This window comes from Macrosteles quadrilineatus, unplaced genomic scaffold (assembly GCF_028750875.1).
Source record: "Macrosteles quadrilineatus isolate MER2022 unplaced genomic scaffold, UCM_ALF_1.0 Scaffold_3__2_contigs__length_128488019, whole genome shotgun sequence".
In the NCBI taxonomy this organism is placed as follows: Eukaryota; Metazoa; Arthropoda; class Insecta; order Hemiptera; family Cicadellidae; genus Macrosteles; species Macrosteles quadrilineatus.
In genome coordinates, this window is record NW_026542596.1 from 119,014,535 (window position 1) to 119,036,603 (window position 22,069).

The 22,069-nt window shown below is 32.6% G+C and overlaps 1 protein-coding gene across 1 annotated transcript in view; it reads right to left on the bottom strand.

Moving 5' to 3' along the window:
• The window catches only part of LOC128989499 (DNA-directed RNA polymerase II subunit RPB1-like), a 37,001-nt gene extending 15,760 nt beyond the window's left edge, over positions 1–21,241 (bottom strand). The window contains exons 1-2 of the mRNA XM_054411393.1: positions 20,933–21,241; positions 18,945–19,050 (exon numbers count right to left, since the gene is read on the bottom strand). Of these exons, the coding sequence (XP_054267368.1) occupies positions 18,945–19,050; positions 20,933–21,241 (415 nt within the window). The remainder of the gene's footprint in view (positions 1–18,944; positions 19,051–20,932) is intronic.
• Positions 21,242–22,069: the final 828 nt, after the last annotated feature.

Here is a 22,069-nt window from a genome sequence, read left to right on the forward strand (position 1 = left end):
CAATTGATAACATCTACAACTTTCGCTCTCACCATTTCCGAATAGAAATAGGATGTGTTCTGTTGGCATATGTATTTCCCTTACCGACGTATAGGGGAACAGACTAGCCACCTCGGAACCAATAGTTGAACCGAATATGCTATGTGTGCTCGTATTACGGTCTCTACAGGTAGGGCCTATGCTATTTTCCATATTATTTTCAAGCTAGACTGTGTTGCCAAAAGGATTCTTGCTGGTTTTAATTTATCATCCTTTGAATCGTAATTATTTGGTATTAACTTTAAACTTCATAAAGAGAAAAAAGGAATTTCACACAACCGAAATCAAACTAGGGCCAGCAGCAACTCCGTTCAGTGCACGAAGAGAATAGAGAAATATTGCTCAAAGAATTGTCAGAATTAGGCTGTTAATAAAAATTCGATTAACAGTGTCTACCTTTAAGAGAAGGAAGATCACAAATGGCATTTCTGTAGAAAGTCACAGTTCTTTTAGGACCTTGAACGCGGGTCGCTCCAAAAAAAGTTACTGCAAACACCATTCCCCGAGTCCTGGACCAATGTATTCCACGTATTCCATGTATTCCGTGTGAGTGCAAAGTACCCGCATAGCTACAACACGTTAAACATTACATTCAATGTCTAGGTTTCAACTGCATCGCAGCTAGGGTTACAACATTACACTTTCTTCCATTCCACCCGATTTAAACGGACCTCACCAGTTTCCCCCAAACAATCCCACTTTCGTTGGTTTCGTACAAACGACACGAATGTTTGAATTAGTTTAGCCCCGGGGGTTTATTTTGAGGTGGGAACGTCTTTCAGTGAATTGAATCTGGTCTTCGTGTCTATTTCATGCTAGGAGAATAGACGGATTCGCTTGGCACATGTGAAAAGACGTGTTAGACGGAGAATTGAAACCTGTGTGTTCGGCAGCAAAAACTATTCATATGAGACTAATATCCATGGTAGATGGATTACAAATAGTATAAGTACTTTCGTCACCCACTTTCTTTGAATATTTCTGCTAGGGAATCAGATGTAAGATTGAAGTAACGTCGAAAGATCTGCGTGGGTTGGAAGTTTGGTCGAGTACCTATAATTCAGTAAAATACTATCAAAACTCATAAAAAAAATATTTAAAATACATTTCTCTGAGCATGTTATGTTAACTATCTCCGTGTTAAGTTTCTTTATTATAAGTGTGTTTGATGATTTCGGGACTTTAATGTATCAATTCAGATTTGACTTTGTTAACGCAAAGTGTAGTAGGCCTAATGTTTAATCGAGGCTATTTTTTTTATTTTGCAAAAAATCTGAATGTGTAACTTATTAATAAACACACAAATTTAGTACTTTATTTAAGCAAAGCTATCCCATTACGGACTTGGACATAACTTGCAAAACCTGTTTTAAATAGCTTTCGGTAGCGTTTCGATGTCATAGGTCGGATGCCAGACCTCAATTATAATAATTATAGTTTATCTTTGTCATAAACTAGTCACAACGAGTTTCTGAAGTCCATCACTTTCGGTTGGTAAGCCCTTCCGAGAAAACCTTATGACGTACGGTAATTCCCTAGTACTTTAAATTATAAATTTTTTAATAATTAAAAACTACTTTAATTTTTTTTATCTACGATTTCATGAACGGTTGAATTTAACAGTGAATCAATGATCAATACATATGAAAACTAGTTTGGAATTGTCATTGATTGGCTGTAGTTGTAGCCAAAATAAAGTGATTGTACATTGTAATGGATATTGATGTGGAACATACATCGACATAATCGCCGGACTGCGTAGAATGTTTAAAAACAAATTGAACCTTGTAAAAAAATAGACAGGGGACTTGAATTCAATTCCAACCCTAACCTTATACTTGAGGTATGAACAGCAAAATATAGTTAAAAAAATATACTTGCCTTATTTAATTAGTATATACATTTATTACGGTGGTTAATTCTCCATAAAATTTGAATACGACTTTGACTGAAGCCCACGCAAGAGTAAATCTTTTGATACCAACATTGAAAGTGTGTCTTCAATTTATTTGGTTGGTAAACAGCCAAGATCATACATCAAATGGACGCCGGGAAGTGGTCTCCGTCGCCAGTTTCCAAGACCAGTCCTGTTTATGTTTCTAAAGGTTTATTGTGCTTTGTGTTTTCTTAAATTTAATCTATAACACTCCTCTCCTTATCTTTCCCATGATTTCTCTGGAGGAGGGTGATTAGTATTATCTGAAACTCTTTTCATCAAATCATCAGTAATGTTAGACATACTTTGAGCAATTTCAAACACGGACTATGCTAAACCACATAAAAACTAACTAACGGCTGTTTCTGTATACAGTTACATTGTGCAACAATGAAAACAGCTGATTCAAAGCATTGTAATACACCTAACAAAACACTATCGCGCGTATTGATGTTATATTGAGAACTAATCAAGAGCGAGGGAAATTCAGCTGTTCGTTTTTCCCTCACTCTAAATTAGAGCTTGGGAAACAACTATTTTCTGAGATATCAGCTGTTATCGTAAATAGTTACTTTTTGGTAAGGAGTGATTAAAAAATGACATTGCAAAGGAGAGAAAAATAACCACTAAACGTTGTTGGGAAAATTAGTTAATGAAAAATAAAGATGAAAAATATCAAGTATATAATAACTCAAGCTAACTAAGCCTAACAAGTGTATTAGGATTTCATGATTGTAACCGGGGTCGATAAATTGGAATGACAAAAATAACGCTGATACATCAAGCTAATGACCAAATTATTTTAAAACATAAAATTATTTCATGTCTGATTTTATCATTTTTTAGATCATCGTTAGTAAAACCATATAAAATCAAAGTGGTACATTTGAAAAAGTAGTAAAACATACATGTTAAAAATTGGAAGCTGAACACTCCAAATTAAATTATCATTGTTTCTTTTGGTTTTATAGAATACTAGCTGCTGTACCCGTGCTTTGCAACGGGAAGAGGACACAAAATAGAAACATTTTGATTTTTACATTTGTTGTATAAAACAGTTGCACATCCACCAACGCTTTTAGAAACAAAATTCGGCTGCACTTTAGTATCTACTGTATTGACAGAAATTAGAAAAATTCCATAATGAAGTTTTATTTTAAAATTAATAGTACTGCACCCTGTTGGTAAACCTTATAAATTGTTAATGCCATTTAATATCATAGAACCAACTTGTGTATTTGAAAAAGCTGACGAAATGGTTATATTCCTTTTACATGTGATTACTCATAAGGTTAACATGGGAAACTCCAGAGCCTTCAGGCTCCGCCCCAGTGGCTTTTGAGATAAGAATGCGTCTATATGTTAATCGGGAATGTGAGCTATCATCACACCAAATTTCAGCCCAATCCAACCGGTATTTTTCGCGTTTACTTGTCACAAACATACATACATCCAAACTTTCTCATTTTAATATTAGTAGGATAGCATAAGGATATTAAATTCATAGGATATAAATTCATGGATACAAAAAAGACATTGAGATCACTTCAGTCCCACATTTCAAATCGTCGTCATTTTTCGAAGAGAACGATGTATAACAAGTTTAGCCACAAAAGCTCGTAATCTGTTTACTTACCACATCCCTGCTAAAAGGCTGGTTTCGCAAAACCACTTTTACACATTTAGAGCATTCATTTGATTTCCCTCTCTCAACCCGTAAATCTAGGTAGGGTTTCCTTTAATGGTTTGATACTTTACATTATTATTTTCAAATTATTTTTAAACAATATTTTTTAATGGTTATTTATGCTATGTCCAAAACTAAGTATTTATTACCTTGAACAACAATTTTTATTTAATTTGAACTTTAATTATATTTAAAATCTGTTTTAATACATAGTTGTAAGCGTCACATTTCTAATTTACGCTTATTATAACAGTGTCAGTGACAAAAAGTAGCAAATAGAGTTTTATTTGAAATAAATTTTATGTTATTCGAAAAGGTAAACAACATGCCTCCATACATGTAACATAACATGTAAACATTTTAGTTCTTAATTTGTAGCCACGAAGATAAAATATTGACTTAACATTGCTCCACTTCATCTTTCAAAGCTGTGGTAGAACTCTCAGTCATGACCTATGGCAAATACGTGTATACTCAATGCCTATGGGTTCCTCAGGGTTCTGACCTAGGGCCCGTGCTTTTTTAGAGCCTTTTGTCGATATCAAAGTGGGAATAAGTTTGCAATAACCGTAAATCAACTGTGTACGAAATTTTAGCAAATTCGACTTAGTGGAAATGCAAATAAACACCTTATGTTCGTAATATGTATATTAGATTGATCAATTTCAGCTCTCAAAACTTGGATGTAAACTATTAACCGACTATTGAAGTACAATTTCCATCTAATGAAACATGTCCGTGAGCTCACAGGCTTTGATGTTAGCCAAATGAGATGTTAAACGTGCAATTGTAGCATCAAAACCGAGTACACAGAAAGTAATCAAGTAACTGTTTCGATAGATTATATGTGTTGACTTTAGTTGAATTGTAGCAAATAAACAGAATATTAGCCCATCACACGCACAAATTAGTTGTCTGTATCCACCATTTGGGAAATTAAAAGGTCTGTAACAGTGTGAGTAATTGTCAGAAAGTACACGGATTAGAAACGACTCATCCTTATTTCTCTTTAATTTTTGATAGTTATGGCCTTTCATTTGTATTTGAAATATTTAAAATAACTATAAATTATTCTATTTTCTATTTACAGATACCTCCTGTAATTTGCCATACAACTGTGTTGTCGTAATGACGGTTTTTGGTGGGAAAAGTAACGACATTTCATACTATTAAGCCATTTGTCAAAAACATAACAAAAGATAAGACATTCTGACTGTTCCACATAATGGCATTGTACTTATATATTTTAAACATTCATCACGTAAAATATTATGTCTTTAAAAGTTAAACATATAATTAAATTATTGTATAAAACCACCAAACATGCATTAGTAGTGGCGAACTACCGGTTTAAAGGCACTTGGGGCACGTTTTCCCATAAGAAATAACATGGGATCATTTTTTGGCCACCAAATCCAAAAATCCTGATCTTCGCCTAAATATCCCTATATAATTGTTAAACCTTATTTCTTACTTATTCCCCATAAATATATTCGATATTAAGCTAAAAAAGCTATTTCTTATATTTATTGACCCTTACAAGTGTAAATGTAGAGTAGAGGCAATATACGGGTCCTATGACACTTTAGGCACGTTTTCCCCATAAGAATAACATGGTGAGCTTTTTTTGACCACTTTTTTAAAAATCCAGCTCTCGGTCTATACAAGCCTATATAAATGTTCAATACCATTGTACAACTCCATTACAATTTCAAATCCATATCCATTCGCATGTATATTCACAAAATCATCAACTTGACAGTGCGAGGTTTGTACGCGAACTCGGCTCATGGCGTGTGCGCGCTCCCGACCCATGGCGCGCTCCCTTGGACATCCTTAGTGGAAATCCATGAGTTCTGGCTACTTGGGAATCCAAGCCATTTGACATACAATAAATCACCCTTCCTCCTAATTACTTTTTCTATCAAATACATGTCTTTATACTTGGTCTTTAACAACTCCTCTGTATAGAAGCCTCCCCTGATTAAATTGCCATTTTCATCTTTCAAGATATAGGTCACAGGCTTTGTATTTTTAACTTCTGCTATTGTAAATAGTTCCCCTGTCCAATTCGGAGTATAACCTTTACTAAAAACATGTTTATACTTGGAAATCCTCACACTATCACATACCTTATATCTTGGCTTTTTAACTTGCACTACTTTAGAAGTCAACCTCTCATGCACGTATTTACTGTTCGAAATACTCACTTGGTTAGGCTTCATTCCTATAGATCTATGCACCTTATTATTATATTTTCGAATTAACTTTGGAAGTAAATCCAACCATTTATAACTCCCCTGAGCACTAAATTCCCTATATAACCAATTCTTTAAAGTTCTTTGAAACCTCTCCACAATTGCAGCCTTAGTTGTAGAAAACGTGTGATAGTGATTAATATTTAATTTTTTCATTAGTTTGCTAAAATATTGATTAGAAAATTCTTTTCCATTGTCGGATTGAATGTTTTTAACCCCCTTTGGTAGAATGGTTTTAATGGCTTCTGTAACCACCAACCCTGTCTTATTCTTTAGTGGAGCAGCATAAGCTTTTTTAGAAAATGTATCTATTAAAGTTAAAATATATTTATTGCCAGAATTCTCTCTAGCATAGTTTTGCATATCAATTAAATCTATTTGTACAGTTTCGTTTATACCTAATACTTTGAAAGACCTTCTAATGAAATTCTTTCTTGCAGGCTTATGAAGTTCGTATGCAATTTCATTCATTTTTTATAACATCATTCTTTCCTTGTACTGTAAATATATTACCATTAGCCCCAATCAATAGATTATCTTCCATTCTTTTAAATACATAGTTTTCTGGTATATATGGTCTATTATCTATATACTTAAATCCACTCAAAGATGTAGGGTCGGCAACTAATAAATCAGGATTGTATTCCATCAAATTAAATTTTCTTCCTGCATATACAAATTTTGATCCATCATAATACATAGCTTGTGACATTAAACAAATATCATCTAAATATTCCCCCATTGGTAGATTTCTTATATATTGTTTTTTGGCATCCCAACATTTTTCTTTTGTATCAAAAGTTATAGTCTGTTCTTTTGTAACACAGTCAGTGTCATCAACGGCAGGTTTAACACGTACTAACCTTTTATTATTAAAATCCCAATAGCCTGCTTCCATTTTTGGAACTTGTGAAACATTCACAGCATCTTTACTATCTGTACCTTCCATCAAATCGCTAAGTTTCTGTTTCTTAGCATTCCAAACACCATTCTCTGATTCTAAAAATTCATAATTATTATCGTCTTGTATAAATTTACCATCTTCTTTTCGTATTAAAGTCTGTTGTAAAGTGGGCACATCATTTAAACTTTCACCCTTTTCCACATTAGTAATTTTCTGTTTCTTAGCATTCCAAAACCATTTTCTGATTCTAAAAATTCATAATTTTTATTGTCTTGTACAAATGTACCACCATCTTTACGTATTAAAGTCTGTTGTAAAGTGGGCACATCATCTAAACTTTCACCCTTTTTCACATTAGTAATTTTCTGTTTTTTAGCATTCCAATTTTTATTCTTAGATTCTAAAAACTCATATTTAGTTTTACCTTGTAAAAAGACATCACCTTTTCTAGTTAATGTCTGTCCCAAAGTTGATACATCATCTACAAACTCTCCATCTTTAACATTACCAATTTTACGGTTTAAACCATTCCAACTATCGTCTTGTAAATTCAAAGTAGGTTCACTACTAGCCCTGGGTTCTGCAGGCTTATTATATGGATTATATAAACGATAAAATTTATCTATAAACATATTTTTATTTAAAAAAATAATTCCACTTTCTCTCAATTCCTCAATAATGGAATCTATTTCATTATCCACTCCTGAGTTACCGGCTTGGCGACTTAGCCAAAGAAGTCTTAACCTATCTACAAGCTCATTAGGATCATCCCAATAAATATAGTCTATTTTATTACCAGTCACTTGTCTCAAACCTTCACCAACAGATTTAAAAAGAGGTTTAATTATATTAAGATATTTAGTATGTCTATTACTTGAAATTGGTGCACCGTCTTTGTAACTCTTTAAATGCCCATTTGTAGCTTCCAAAATTTCTTTATAATTTTGCAAATCAGCCGGAGTATAATCCTCAGGTTCTTTTAAAGTTAACAACTGCCACAAGCCTTTTGTCCCCTTGTAAGTTTTATTTGCAACTGTAACATCATCATTGGCAATATCAACTTCCTTATTTCCAATAAAAAATTTATTTGCTTCTCGTCTAATACCATATGTAGTGTCTGTCATACTACTTTTACTGAGGTAATTTCCTAAATAGTCTGATGCTAAAAGACCAAAATCTAATTTCTGTGGGGTGGATGGTTGTAATGGTTGTAATGGTTGTAATCTTGGTATCATTGATATTCTAGATGGAGTCATTGGGAGTATCTCCATTTGAGGCCTCTCTGTTTTACCAATAGATGTGATTTTCTTTAATTCTTGTAATGGCTCTATTAAAGGTTGGAATGTTTGGAACCTCTCTTCAGCCTCTAGAAACTTGCCACGTTTTAAAGCTCTATATTTCTCTCGTATTTGATTTGCAGAGTCAACCAATTCTTGTTGAATGTTTTTCATCTTTTATTTACATTTTATTTATCTCATTTGACAAAGGATTGTACTCAAACACTTTATCATGTATTATCAAACAATATGCAGATGTATTTGCTGGTACATTTTCTGCAGTTTCAATCTCTAATTTAATATCAACAATTCCTTCCTTCACTGTTTCGTTCTGTCTAGAACAGTCTATTACAATTAGTGGATATTTCTTCATAAACTCAGCCCTACTAATCATAGGATCTGGGATAGTATTATAGTAAGTCTCTCTAAACCTCATAAACATCTCATAAGCTTTAGAGACATCTCCATTTTCAAAGTCGAGATTTAAATCACTATAAGGATAATATTCAGAGTTTAGAAATACTTTGAGATTTTTTAATTTACAGTGATCAAATTCATCAGTTCTTTTTCGTGCACTATTATCCCTAGCTGTTTGGAAACCAAATATAATATACCTAGGCTTTTTTAAACTTGAAGATGTCTTTACTGACCATGTATGTCTTGTGGTATTGGGATATGATGGAAGTTCATGCAGCTCTAAACTTCTAAATGCAATTTGCAAATTTTTATTTTGCAATAACATCTTTTGTAATTGTAACTTCTCCCCATCTGATGGTATTACATGTGGCATCACCCATTGAATTGAGTTAAGTGTAATTTTGGGAATCATATCAGCAGTGCCACTGGCTGGAGCACTAGTGGTTGTTAATATACAATTTAAATCATTTTTGGATCTTTTCAATACCAATTCTTGTTTGACATTTACTAATACCTTATTAAAATCCTCGAATACACCCATTAACAGCTCTAATGGCAAACATGTACTAAACTTGCCACCTTTATGGAACTCTTTTAAATTTGTGTCAGAATCAAATGCTACATTTGACAATTTAGTTGTTTTATTGTAAGAGCTCAATATTTTCATAAGACTAGAAATTCCTGGGTTTCTTACAATGTCTATTTCTTTACCTGCGACTTCGTATCTAATTTCATCAAATAAGAACGCAAATGCATTATTTATAAAATGACCTTTATCATGATTCTCAATTTCTCCCTTAATATACAGATAACTTCTACATGGGAGAGTTAGCAAATCTTGATTATTAATACATATTCGAATTTCATCAGAATTATTTATTGCTAAAGTGTTGTGGGGAACATAGGAGTGATTTGTAATTTTAACCACACTATCGTCGAATTGGGATTTCCCTGTAACGTCTAGAAAATCTTCCATTTTTATTAATAGAAAATTTTAACTTTAGTCCTATTGATTTTAGGAACCTAGCATTTTGTACACTTATAGATAAATTGTTATAAATTCTCATATCTTTTTTATACGACAAGTAATTGTAGTTTCTTCTCCGTTAAAGTCAATTGCCTTGTCGTGTTGATCGGCAAATGTAATACTGACAACATCTAAACTTCTCTTATTTACAGGAAAATATATAATATTTCTTGGAACTTCAATAATTTTGTAGCCAGGAGGAGCTTCTGGATAAAAGCTATGTATAGTGTGTGATTTGTTGCCGTTTAAATAGGACCCGTTTGCAATATTACATTTTACTCTAATCACATTTACATTATTAATGTTTATTTTATTTGTAGATTCAAACTGAACACCAGGAGTAGAAATACCTTTAAATCCCAATAAAACAGACCCTAAACATGGTTTTGTAAAATCAAACACGTGGCTAGAAAGTAATGTCGCTTTCATAGTTTTATTATTAGCTGTAAGGAAAAAGTCTGGGATTTGCTTTTGAATTTCCTTTGCAAGCTCAACCACCTCATATGTTCCTTCAGAAATTTCAATTGTAACTGGAGCATTGTGATTATAATAGAAAACATCATCACCTTCTCCAATGGTTAATTTGTTGCCTTTAAGTTGATTTAATTTTGGAATAAGCCCTTTGAATAAAAGTTTGGATTTAGTATTAATTAATGCTTCTCCATTTTTATCTATTATAACTTTAAGTTTACCATTTAATAACTGGTTTAAATCATCAACTGAGATCTCTCCCTTTGGTAATGTTTTTTTCTCTACTTTGTAATATGTTAAAGTATTTAGAGGTTTTTTAACATTAAATATAGAATTATAACTTTGAAAATCTACTAATTCAATTACATAATCATCATTTAATTCTATGGGAGGAAAGAACACTGACTTTAGCTCTGGCTCTGTACCCGAAAATGTTATAGTAAATGAATCCATTTTTATAAACAAAATTTTTTTATGAATGATAAACATAAAATTCCACAAATAGAACTATTTAAATCTTGTATTTGATCAGTTGTATAGAATGTTTTATATCCTTCAAAATATTTAATTACTTCTTTTGGAGGTTGGATTCCAAATGGGTCAAAATAAATTACAATATCTTTATTTTTACGATATGCTGTCCAATGTGTGCCAGATGAGCTATCTAAATTAACTATTCCGCACTCTTTTACTCTTGGTGTTAGATTTTTTAGCTCGCTTTTTAGGTACACTCCCCTGAAGTGAGGCACGTCTTTTGCGGCCTCTAACAGCTGGTAGTTGTCCATCTTTTTTATTAAATTTTAATCCCATTCCCATTTTTGCTTTTGCCTTCATCAAATTTGTCACGGCATAAGCAGCTGCTCTTTCAGCAAGATTTGCGTCCTTGGCCGTTACTCTAGTCCTAGCTAAGTCTGCTAATCTCATGTCTGCTTTGTTCCGAGCAGCGGTATCGGGATTATTCATGTAGAATATGTCATGCTCTTTACAATAAGAGTCTAGTTTATTTTTTGGAGGTACATTTTTAGCTAAATTCTCACGTACATTCGTCCCAGGTCCACAGTACTGATAAGATGGTATGTGAAGTGGAAATGGAAGGTTATTTATAAGAGTATTCAATAACCCTCGACCTCTGTAAGGCTTTAGGAATAAACCTTTGCCCTTTTTACATGTTTTCTTATTATCATTTTTTACCATTTTTATTATATTAAAAATGTCTTTTATTCAACAAAAACATAAATTTAAAATAGTACATACTAAGGAAAATATACCAAAGAAGTTGGGTCTATTTCCTACTAATATTCGATGTGTTATTTGCGGTCCAAGTGGAAGTGGGAAGACGGTTGTAATTTATAACTTAATTGTAAGAAAGGAAGGATTAAAATTTACAAACTTATTTTTAATATCTAAATCATTAGAACAAGAAAAATATAAAAAAATAATTGAAATATTTAGTTTGTGTGATGAAGTGAAATTACACACGTTTACTGACTGTGAAATCACACCAAATGATGTTAAATCACAGTCAGTTGTTGTATTTGATGACATAAATAGTCCAAATATTACACAATTTTTCTCAATGGGTCGACATAAAAATATTAACTGTTTTTACTTGTGTCAATCTTACAGCAAAGTACACAAACATTTACGTGATAATGTAAATTTCCTAATATTATTTAAACAAGATGATTTAAATTTAAAACATGTATATCACAATCATGTTGGTAATGACTTTTCATTTGACCAATTTAAAAATCTCTGTCATCAATGTTGGGATAAAACTAAATATGGCTTTTTCGTAATAGACAAAGAAAGGTCAAAGAATAATGGTAAATATAGATTTATGTTTGACCAATTCTATCAAGAGGATGGTAAGGGTAAATAAATAAAAGACTGTAGTTTTTTTAACATTTACATTTATTATATATCTACACATACAATTCATGTTTGATCAATTTTATAGTGACCAAGTGCGAGCGTATTGATGCCATCTTCTAGAATAAACCTCTTGTCATCGTCAAATGATAGTACTTTCTTGTTCATGGTTAAGGTTTGAAGATGATGATTTGTAGATTTAATTCTTGTCACATTCTCATAGTAATCTTGCCCAGTTGCAAGACAGTTCAAATAATGTTGATGTCTAAGGAGATGTTTCACTGTAGCACCATCAGCTCCTTTAGCTTTCTTCACCTCTAAAGCTTGCTTGTCTTCTTCATATAACCATTTTAGAGGAATATAAGAATATAACTTTGGTCTTAAACCACGATATTCATACATAATATGACCATCTAATTCGTCTTTGAACTTGCCTGTGACTTTTTTATTTTTATCAGAGAATAAGAAATGGTCTTTACTATATCCAGAGGTATCAAAATAGTGCAAGTCACATTCTATTTCCTTGTAAAAGTCCTCTGTAACTATAGAATACATTAAAGAATCTGTATCAGTCATAAGAAATCTTTTGTTCTTAAATTTTGACATATAATTATAGTGGAAATCATACATTATTACTTTACTAATATCCAAAATGGTCATTCCCAAATATATTGGTTTATTAAACTTTACAACTAATTTATTTAAATGTATAGCATGTAAATTGTTATCAAACTTTTTGCTACAATCAAACCTTGGATTAGTGACATATTTTGTTAATAGTGACTCATCCTTGAGATATATATCACGAAACTTTCGTTGATTCATAATTGTCCGACCAAAGAGACTATTATTTAACAATTTGTAAAAGTCTTTTTCGAAATCATTTTTAGCCCATTTTCTTTTTTCAATATTAAAATTAATATAGGGCGCAAGCCATTTTGATTGTCTAAATTTTAAAATTCGGTGGTATTTTGTAACAATCAAACCCAATTCCTCATATTTTTGTAATGCTTTGTAATGTAAAATATATTTAGTTTTGTCATTTAAATTAGGTATTAATTTGCCATTCATTTTCTCTGGTGCTAATGTATAGTCATTATGTAAATCATGTAAGCTTTTATCATATTTTAAATCAACTTCTAAAATGTATCCAATCTCATCATTTTTAATATTTGTAGTCTATCTCATTAGTCCAACGGAATTCATCCACAGGCAGTGGCTCGCACATAGCTGTGGAGTATAGCGAGTTACAATCTAAATATATTAAATACACACTCTCTTGATTGGGATCATAATGTTCACCCATATATCTATTATTGGCTTTAGCGTAACGTGTAGAAATCATACTGACTCCTCCTCTGATTGCACTTTCTATGAACAAATGCATGTCAATATCTTGAAATAATTGTAATTTTATACCAGTCATTTTAAGACAGGCCTCCCATGTTAGTCCAGGGAGTGAATACATATGTACGGGGTCAAGTTTGTAATCCTTTAAACACAGGTCTCTAAATGTCTCAAAGACATCAGCCAGTAGCAATACATCTGTTTTAAGATATAAATCATGATATTCTTGTAAATTATTTATATTAAAATGGGTCCAGACATTTTTAGCATGTTCGTATTCAATGGAAGAGATGTGTTCTTTAGTAAGAGTACTGTAAAATGCTTCTTTTGGAGGTAGAGACTCTGCAAACTTATCTGGTCCCATCATATATTCATAGGGATATACACCTTTACGTTGTAGTAGTGGATTTTGTATAAATCTAAATGTGTTTAAATTGGAAGCCAATTTATATAATAGAAGGGACAGAAAGCTGTATGAATCTAAAAATACTAAATCATCTACAGAGAATGATATGTATTTTTCCATATCTTTAGCTATGCAATTTAATTTACGTTTATTAAACTTTCCCAAATGTTGCATTATTAAATGTCCATCGTAATTTTTCAAGTTATGGAAGAATACTGGGATTTTCTTTGTTACTTTATAGTTTAAATTACAATCATTGTGGGCAGCTCCACGGTATCAGCCAGATGAATGACAATGATCTCGCACCCTATCAAAATATAGGGGCTTTTCACAAATATGACAATGTGTTGAGTTTTTGAAAGATATCTCTTGCTCAGGAGTCATTACCAGGGGAATATATATTGCCATTTGATTTTTAATATAATCATAAGTCTGAAATAATCTTTCAAAAAACACATCCATAACATTTGTACCACTGTACAACTCTTCAGAAATAATTTTTGAATCTTTTACTACGACAAATGCAAAACCCGATGGAGTATGTAAATTGGAGTTTATAAAGCATTCAAAATCAGCATAAATTACATATGGGGCTTTAATTTGATATTTAAAATTTTTAAATTGTAATATATCTTGTTTAGACATTTCCACTCGTTGAGCATCAAAGTTTTTACAATATGTTGTGTGACGTTCTAATATATCATTAGTGTAAAAATGTTGCAAACAAAGCTTGCAAAAATGCTTCTTATGGTCATCCTTTGTACAGTGGAACATTAACTTATCAAAATCACGAATTAAACAATAATGTGATTTACGACCTTCTTGTAATAATAATAAATCTACATGAGTATTACTATTCAGTTTAGTTGTTCTTAATGGATATATTAATTTCTGGTCTTCAACTCCAAAAACATTAACACTTATATTATTTTGTCTTTCAAATTTATCTATATCAGATATTTTTACGGGATATTTTATATTTGTCATATTTAACTGTGTTTCATAGGGTGTATAGTTAGATACCCTATTAGCACTTTCATTGATACAATTCCTTGGATATAAAGCTGCTAAAATTGACCAAAGGAAGCATTTATTATCTGAATTTTTTATATTTAAAACTGCATGTTTTGATTGAATACTTTTTGGTTTGGGGATATATGACTTTGGAGTTAGGGGCTTATACTTGTAAACATGCAGCTGCCAATACTTAGTATGGTCATATATCCAACCACTGCCTTGAGCTTGATATTTGTGAATGGATGCATCAATCTTTAAAAGTGCATTTTTAATTTGAGGCTTTAAATCTCGCTTCTCAATAGTTAAGGTAGTAAGACTTCTAAAATCCGCTATACATTCTTTTTCATTAACTAATTTTCCATTTTTATCCATTGAATATTTTATAAATTTAATTCTCCTAACTAAAGTCCATTTTATTGGCATAGGACAAGACTTAAGAGTATTTTCAAGTTCAGCTCTAATCGATTCACCAACAAATTTAATCATTGTGTATGGACATTTGTTACAGGAATTGACATGTCTTCTAAAATGTCCAACAACATTCATTTTACATAAATTACAAGTCTTGTGACTTTGTAATATATGTGATTTTAGAGCCACGTTATTATCACAGATTAAATTGCAAACTTTGCACAGTTTCACCTTCATTTGATGAATTACCTTGTAGTGGCGAATCAGGTTACTTTTGGTGGAGAGCGACACGGAGCAGTGTTGACAGGTCGGCATCACGCACGAGAATAAGGTCTTGGGCCGATGCCACCTCTATTTATAGACTTTTTGAAATTTTCAAAATTGTTTACCAGAAATTATGAAATTTTCTAAATTTTTTACTAGAAATTATAAAATTTCAAACAATTTAACTAAAAATTACTTCAACATGAGGTCTCCCAACTAGGACTAGACCACTAGAGACAAGAAGTGAGAGCAGGACCATGGGTCGGGAGCGCGCACACGCCATGAGCCGAGTTCGCGTACAAACCTCGCACTGTCAAGTTGATGATTTTGTGAATATACATGCGAATGGATATGGATTTGAAATTGTAATGGAGTTGTACAATGGTATTGAACATTTATATAGGCTTGTATAGACCGAGAGCTGGATTTTTAAAAAAGTGGTCAAAAAAAGCTCACCATGTTATTCTTATGGGGAAAACGTGCCTAAAGTGTCATAGGACCCGTATATTGCCCCTACTCTACATTTACACTTGTAAGGGTCAATAAATATAAGAAATAGCTTTTTTAGCTTAATATCGAATATATTTATGGGGAATAAGTAAGAAATAAGGTTTAACAATTATATAGGAATATTTAGGCAAAGATCAGGATTTTTGGATTTGGTGGCCAAAAAATGATCCCATGTTATTTCTTATGGGAAAACGTGCCCCAAGTGCCTTTAAACCGGTAGTTCGCCACTACTTGCATTCTATACATGAACATATGAACACTACACTTTCACTTTTCACTTTTAGTGTATGATGGAGGTTTATTAAACGAATCGAAGAGTAAAGTCGTATCATGGTTTTTGTTTATGAAGGATCCATTCAGGAAAGAAGAGAGGAATCTTACAGGGTACTCCATTATTGCGTACAAAAGTGCGCAGATAAATAGGTCTCCTTATGTTTTCTAAAACTGGTCTAGAATGGCTTAAATCAATTTTGAGTTCTACAGAGTGGCTGAAAAGTAACTTGCACGGCCCTTAACTTTTCAAACATTTGAGATATTTCAAATCGATTTGCGGCAACCTTCTTAGATATGAGGGGCTACAATAATTATTGTCAATTTTGGAAATTTTGCCCTTAGTGGTAGCGGAGGTTGGGGGTAGCTCAAAATTTTCAAATGACAAGTATAGTCGAGTTTGGTATCATTTTACAGGTCTTCACGAAACATAAGATTTTACATAAAGAAAACCAAAATCGGCTCACTAATAACAAAATGGTGCCCTAAAATGTTTCAAATCCAAATAACCATGAGGGTGGCAAAAAAATTAACTTGCACCATCTTTAAATTTTTTACTATTTGAGATATTTGAAATCAGTTTGCGGCAACTTGTTAAAAAATGAAGGGCTACAATATTTATGGTCAGTTTTGAAAATTTTCAAATAGTAAGTAGTATACTAGAGTTTGGTATCATTTTACAGGTCTTGACGAAACATAACAAATAACATAAAGAAAATAGAAATCGGACCATTAACAAAATGGCAGCTGTACATGATTGAGACAATGGTTATTTAAAGTAATTTTGAACTGCCATTTTGTTTTTAATGGTCCGATTTCTATTTTCTTTGTGTTAATTGTTATGTTTCGTCAAGACCTACAAAATGATACCAAATTCGACTATACTTGCTGTTTGAAAATTTTGAGCTACCCTCTACCCCCGCTACCCCTAAGGGTAAAATTTTCAAAACTGATCATAATTATTGTAGTCCTTTATTTCCAAACAAGTTGCCGCAAACCGATTTCAAATATCTTAAATAGTTAAAAAGTTAAAGAGGGTGCAAGTTAACTTTTTTGCCACCCTCATGGTTTTTTGGATTTGAAACGTTTTAGGGCGCCATTTTGTTATTAGTGAGCCGATTTTGGATTTCTTTATGTCAATGTTTATGTTTCGTCAAGACCTGTATAATGATACCAAACTCGACTATACTAAACTTTGAAAACCCCCTACCCCCGCTACCGCTAAGGGCAAAATTTCCAAAATTGACCATAATAATTATTGTAGGCCCTCATATCTAAAGGCCAAGTCACACCGAGCTCGCTCCCGCGGCGGGAGCGAATTTAGAAAAATCGCTCACCATGTTATCAAATGTGCCAGGTCACACCGCACTACCGCGCGCCCGCGGGCGTGCGGTAGTGTCCGCCACGTCCGCCTGCTCGGCGATTTTTTTAGACTACCGCAGCGGGAGTTTGTCTGGTGCATGCGCAAAGGGTCATCTCGAATGGGCAAGCTATAAAGTTTAAAAGTAATATTCATATTCATATTCTTTATTCATATTTTTGTACAAAGGTGGTACAATGAATAGTGTCAATAAAAGAAATACAATTACAATGATATTAGTAAATATTAACAAGTAAAATAATAACAACAAGTCTTTAGTTAGTCAAGAATGAAATACAAAATTAAAATAACTTAATGCTACCTATGCCAGGGAGGTGGAGAACTCTCCCATAGAATAAATAGCTAAATTTAATATATAATCTTTGAGTAATTTTTTAAACTTATTAAAATCTGTTTTTTTTTTTATATTTTTGGGGATAAATTTTAAAAATCTTTGGCCTGCATTGGACGGTTTTTTTTCATAAAACTTGAGCCTATGAGGTTCAACAACCCCACTTTTTTTCCTAAGCTTATAGTTGTGGCTTGTAATCGGTTTTTCACTCAAATCTTGTTTTCTAGCAATAAGAATAACTTCATATATATATTGTCCATAAACTGTAAAAATTTTTAGATGTGTAAAGTGTTGTTTGGCTGAATCATCCCCCTTAAGCTTGAGCATTATCCTGATAGCTTTTTTTGCTGTTTTAAAATAGAGTCCATATTTCTTTGTTTTGTTGAACCGTATAATGCTATGCCAAATATGGGAATGCACATGGGCAAAATATATATTCTTTAAAGTGTTTATATTGCAATAAAAAGACATTTTTGATAGAGCATAAACTCCAGAATTAATCTTTAGCAGGATCTTTTTAACATGCTCATCCCAATTTAGGTGCTCATCTATCGTTAAACCTAGAAAATTTATACTACTTTCCCGGTTGATGTTTTGTGATTTATATTCTAATGTTGGATCTGAAGATTTTCGGTTTTGTTGTGTTTTAAACGTTATGATCTTAGTTTTTTTCAGAATTTAAAATAAGGTTATGATCATGTAAGTAGTCTCCAATGTTATTAAGTTCATTTGAAGAAAAAATTTGTATCTCCTCCAATGAGTCAGCTGATAAAATTAAATTTGAGTCATCAGCGTAGAGACATAATTTTGAATTTTGTTTATGAATTATCGTATTTTCCATGCCCCTCAAGTAACACAAAAAGAGCAAAGGCCCAAGAATAGAACCTTGAGGCACCCCAAATGTGACTGGTCTATAAGCTGAGTTTGATTTCATTACTTTATTTTTATCGGTTAGATGAGATATTTCTACATATTGAGACCTATTTGTTAAATATGAAGTGAACCAATCAAGAGATCTTCTTGATACTCCCAGAATTTTAAGCTTTTCTAGAAGTTTAGAGTGTTTGACACTATCAAAAGCTTTTGAAAGGTCCATGAATATACCTGTTGTATACTTACCGTGGTCAACTGAGTTGATCACGGTTTCAACAAAAGATACAGCTGCACTGACAACAGATCTCTCCCTTCGGAAGCCATGTTGATTTTCATCCAGCATTCTAAAACTCTCCAAATATTCATAAAATTGTAGATACACAGCTTTTTCATATATTTTGGAAATGGACGGAAGTATAGATAACGGTCGATAATTTGATACATTTGATGTGTCGTTCTTTTTATGTAATGGAATTAATTTTGCTTGCTTTAATTTTTCTGGGAATATTCCTGATACAAATGAAGAATTTATCAAATGGCACAGAATTTTATTAATGTTATTTTTAACACCCTTAATCACTGTGACTGGGATTTCGTCATGGCCACAAGAATACTTGTTTTTTAACGAATTTATGATTCCTTCCACCTCCCTCTCACTTCCTGGTTTAAGTTCAAATTTTTGCCTAATGTACAAGTCATCGCTAAAACTATATGTGGGTACATCACAATTCACAGAATTATTATTACTAGTCAGATCAGTTACAATATTACTGAAATGCTCATTGAACATGTTTGCAATTATATTTGGATCAGACACAATGCCAGAATCTTGCTTTAAAGTTATATTTTGTGATTGTCTCTCATTTTGACCAACTTCAGAGTTAATTATAGACCAAACTGTTCTTTGAATATTAGTGGAATTTTTAATCTTTTTCTGAAAATAATATGTTTTGCTTGGTTTAGTTCAGTTTTATATAATTTGTTTTCTTTGTCTAGATAACATTTTAAACCCCTACTCTTTTTACTCCGATACTCTTTAGTTGTTTCTATTATCTGCTTTTGTTTATCCTTCAGCTCTTTAGATATCCAGGTACATTTCTTCTTTCTTTTTGCAACCAGTAATTTTGGAAAAGCCTGATCAAAATAGAAGGCAAATAATTTGTAGAATACATCATATTTATTTTCAACCTTAGCATAGTACACGTCAGTTCATGTTTCCTGGGAAAGTAGCTTTGAGAAAAGATTTATATTTTCTGATGAGAATTTACGTATTTCTTGTTTTATTGGTAAATTTAAATTTTTTATGTAATTTTGACACTTTATTTTTAGTAACTGGCCATCGTGATCAGATAAAAAAGTAATCAGACCCTCTACCTCTACCCTGGATAAGTTGATATTTTTTATCAAAAAATTGTCTATTGCGGTTTCAGAATTTTCCGTAACTCTTGTTGGGAAACTGACCAGGTACCTCATGTTCTCTGATTTTAGCATCTCTTTAAATAGCCTATGTTTGCGATCATTTTTTAATACATTAATATTTATATCACCTGCAATGATTAGCTTATCACATTTTTTACTTAAATACTTAATTAATATACCTAGTCTATCTACAAAAATATTTACATTTGAGTTGGGTGATCTGTAAATACCAACTACAATAAACTTTTCCTTATTTACATTCCATGAACATGCACGAAACTCAAACTGCTTCTCCTCAAGAATCAAACCAGTTAAGGAAACTGGCAAATTAACTCTCCTCAAATCAAAGCCCTCCCTTGTCAAAATAATAACCCCCCCTTTACTTTTATTTTTCTGGAAAAGTAAGTCCTCGATAAGTAGGATTCAATATTTAGTCGTTTTATTTCCTCCTCTCTCATATCGTGCTCAGTTAGCACAACTATGTGAGGAGTTATCTCACTTAGAATTGCTTGTAAAGAATTTACTCTTGAAGCCAAATGTTGTATATTTTGATGGAAAATAGTTATTGTATTTTTTAAAGACTTAATTACTTTTGCAATTTGTTGTTTTACATTTGTTAAGGTCTAGGTTTGTTTTTTTGCCAGTTTCCCCACCAATTCCACACTTCCCAGTATTAGCAATTGAATTATTTATAAAAAACTATTCTGAGTATGAAAGGTAAAAGATTTATTTCTGGATAGAGACTCACTTAAAGATACCGCATTGAACACAACACTATCACAATTGCTCTGCTTTTGGGTATCACTATTACTCACAACACATAAGCCCTCCTTAACTGCTTCATTATACTGTAGCTCTCCAGGAGCCAAGATGGGATGAAGGGCTGGTGTAGATTGGGGTGTTCCTTGAATAGCACATGTTGGAGCTGTCTCGCTGTTATTTATCTCAACTCTCTTGTTGTTTCCATCTAAGGTAGATGTTGAAGGAGTACCAGAGTGTGTTGACTTGTTGTGAGGTTGAGCAACTGCAGGTGATAAGTTTTGAGCTGCTGGCGGTTGAGGCTTGTCTCCACAGGCAATCAGAGAGGGCGGAGAATCACAAGTTTTAGATTTGATGTGCAACATATATTGTATCTGCCTTGTAAATTCTTCATGCGATAATCCATTTCTTAACCGTCGGAAAGATTTTTGGTAATATGAGACAACCGTGACTGAGGCATTAGTTTCTTGTTGGAATTGTAATAAATTGGACACAAAATGACTCAAATTGACATTATCTCTGACACATCCAATCGGAGAACATATGAGGTGTTTCAGGCCTGTTTTTTTAAAGTGTTGAGTTAGGTCTTGAAAAGCAGCATCGTAATCTTGTTGAGTTGGTTTGCCAAAGTATCTTTCCTTGGTGATCAAACTGTATACTGAAGCACCATTTTCCTTGTTCTGTATTGCCAGGTGGTTGGTAATGCATTGTGAAACTGTTGGTTTACCAAACTGTGATTTAAATACTACTGCCACCCCTGCAGACATATGGCGTGGATCATTGAAATCACTAGAAATACTGTGTGCAAATCCAACACTGCTATCGTTCTTGTGTTGCTTGATCACCCTTTCCATGTGAGTTTCTATTACATTTATTGTATTTGAGGTAGGTAACAAAAATCCTTGCTTTTCAGCATGTGGTATTAATTTTCCATCAACAGTGCTTAGAGCAAAATCAATGATCATGTAAGCCAGCCTTTTTTTACCTCTGTAGTTATGCATTCCATGCCGTGAAAAATCATCTCTTTGGAAACAGTCAAAATCAATGAGTTTAACATTAACCAGTCTTGCAGAAATTTCTCTGATATAGTTATTTGCCAATGCTATATCATAATGAATGTTGTCATTGGGCTGCAGATCGAATCTGGGAATACAGATTAATACAGTTTGAAAGTAAATTTAACATGTTTCTTT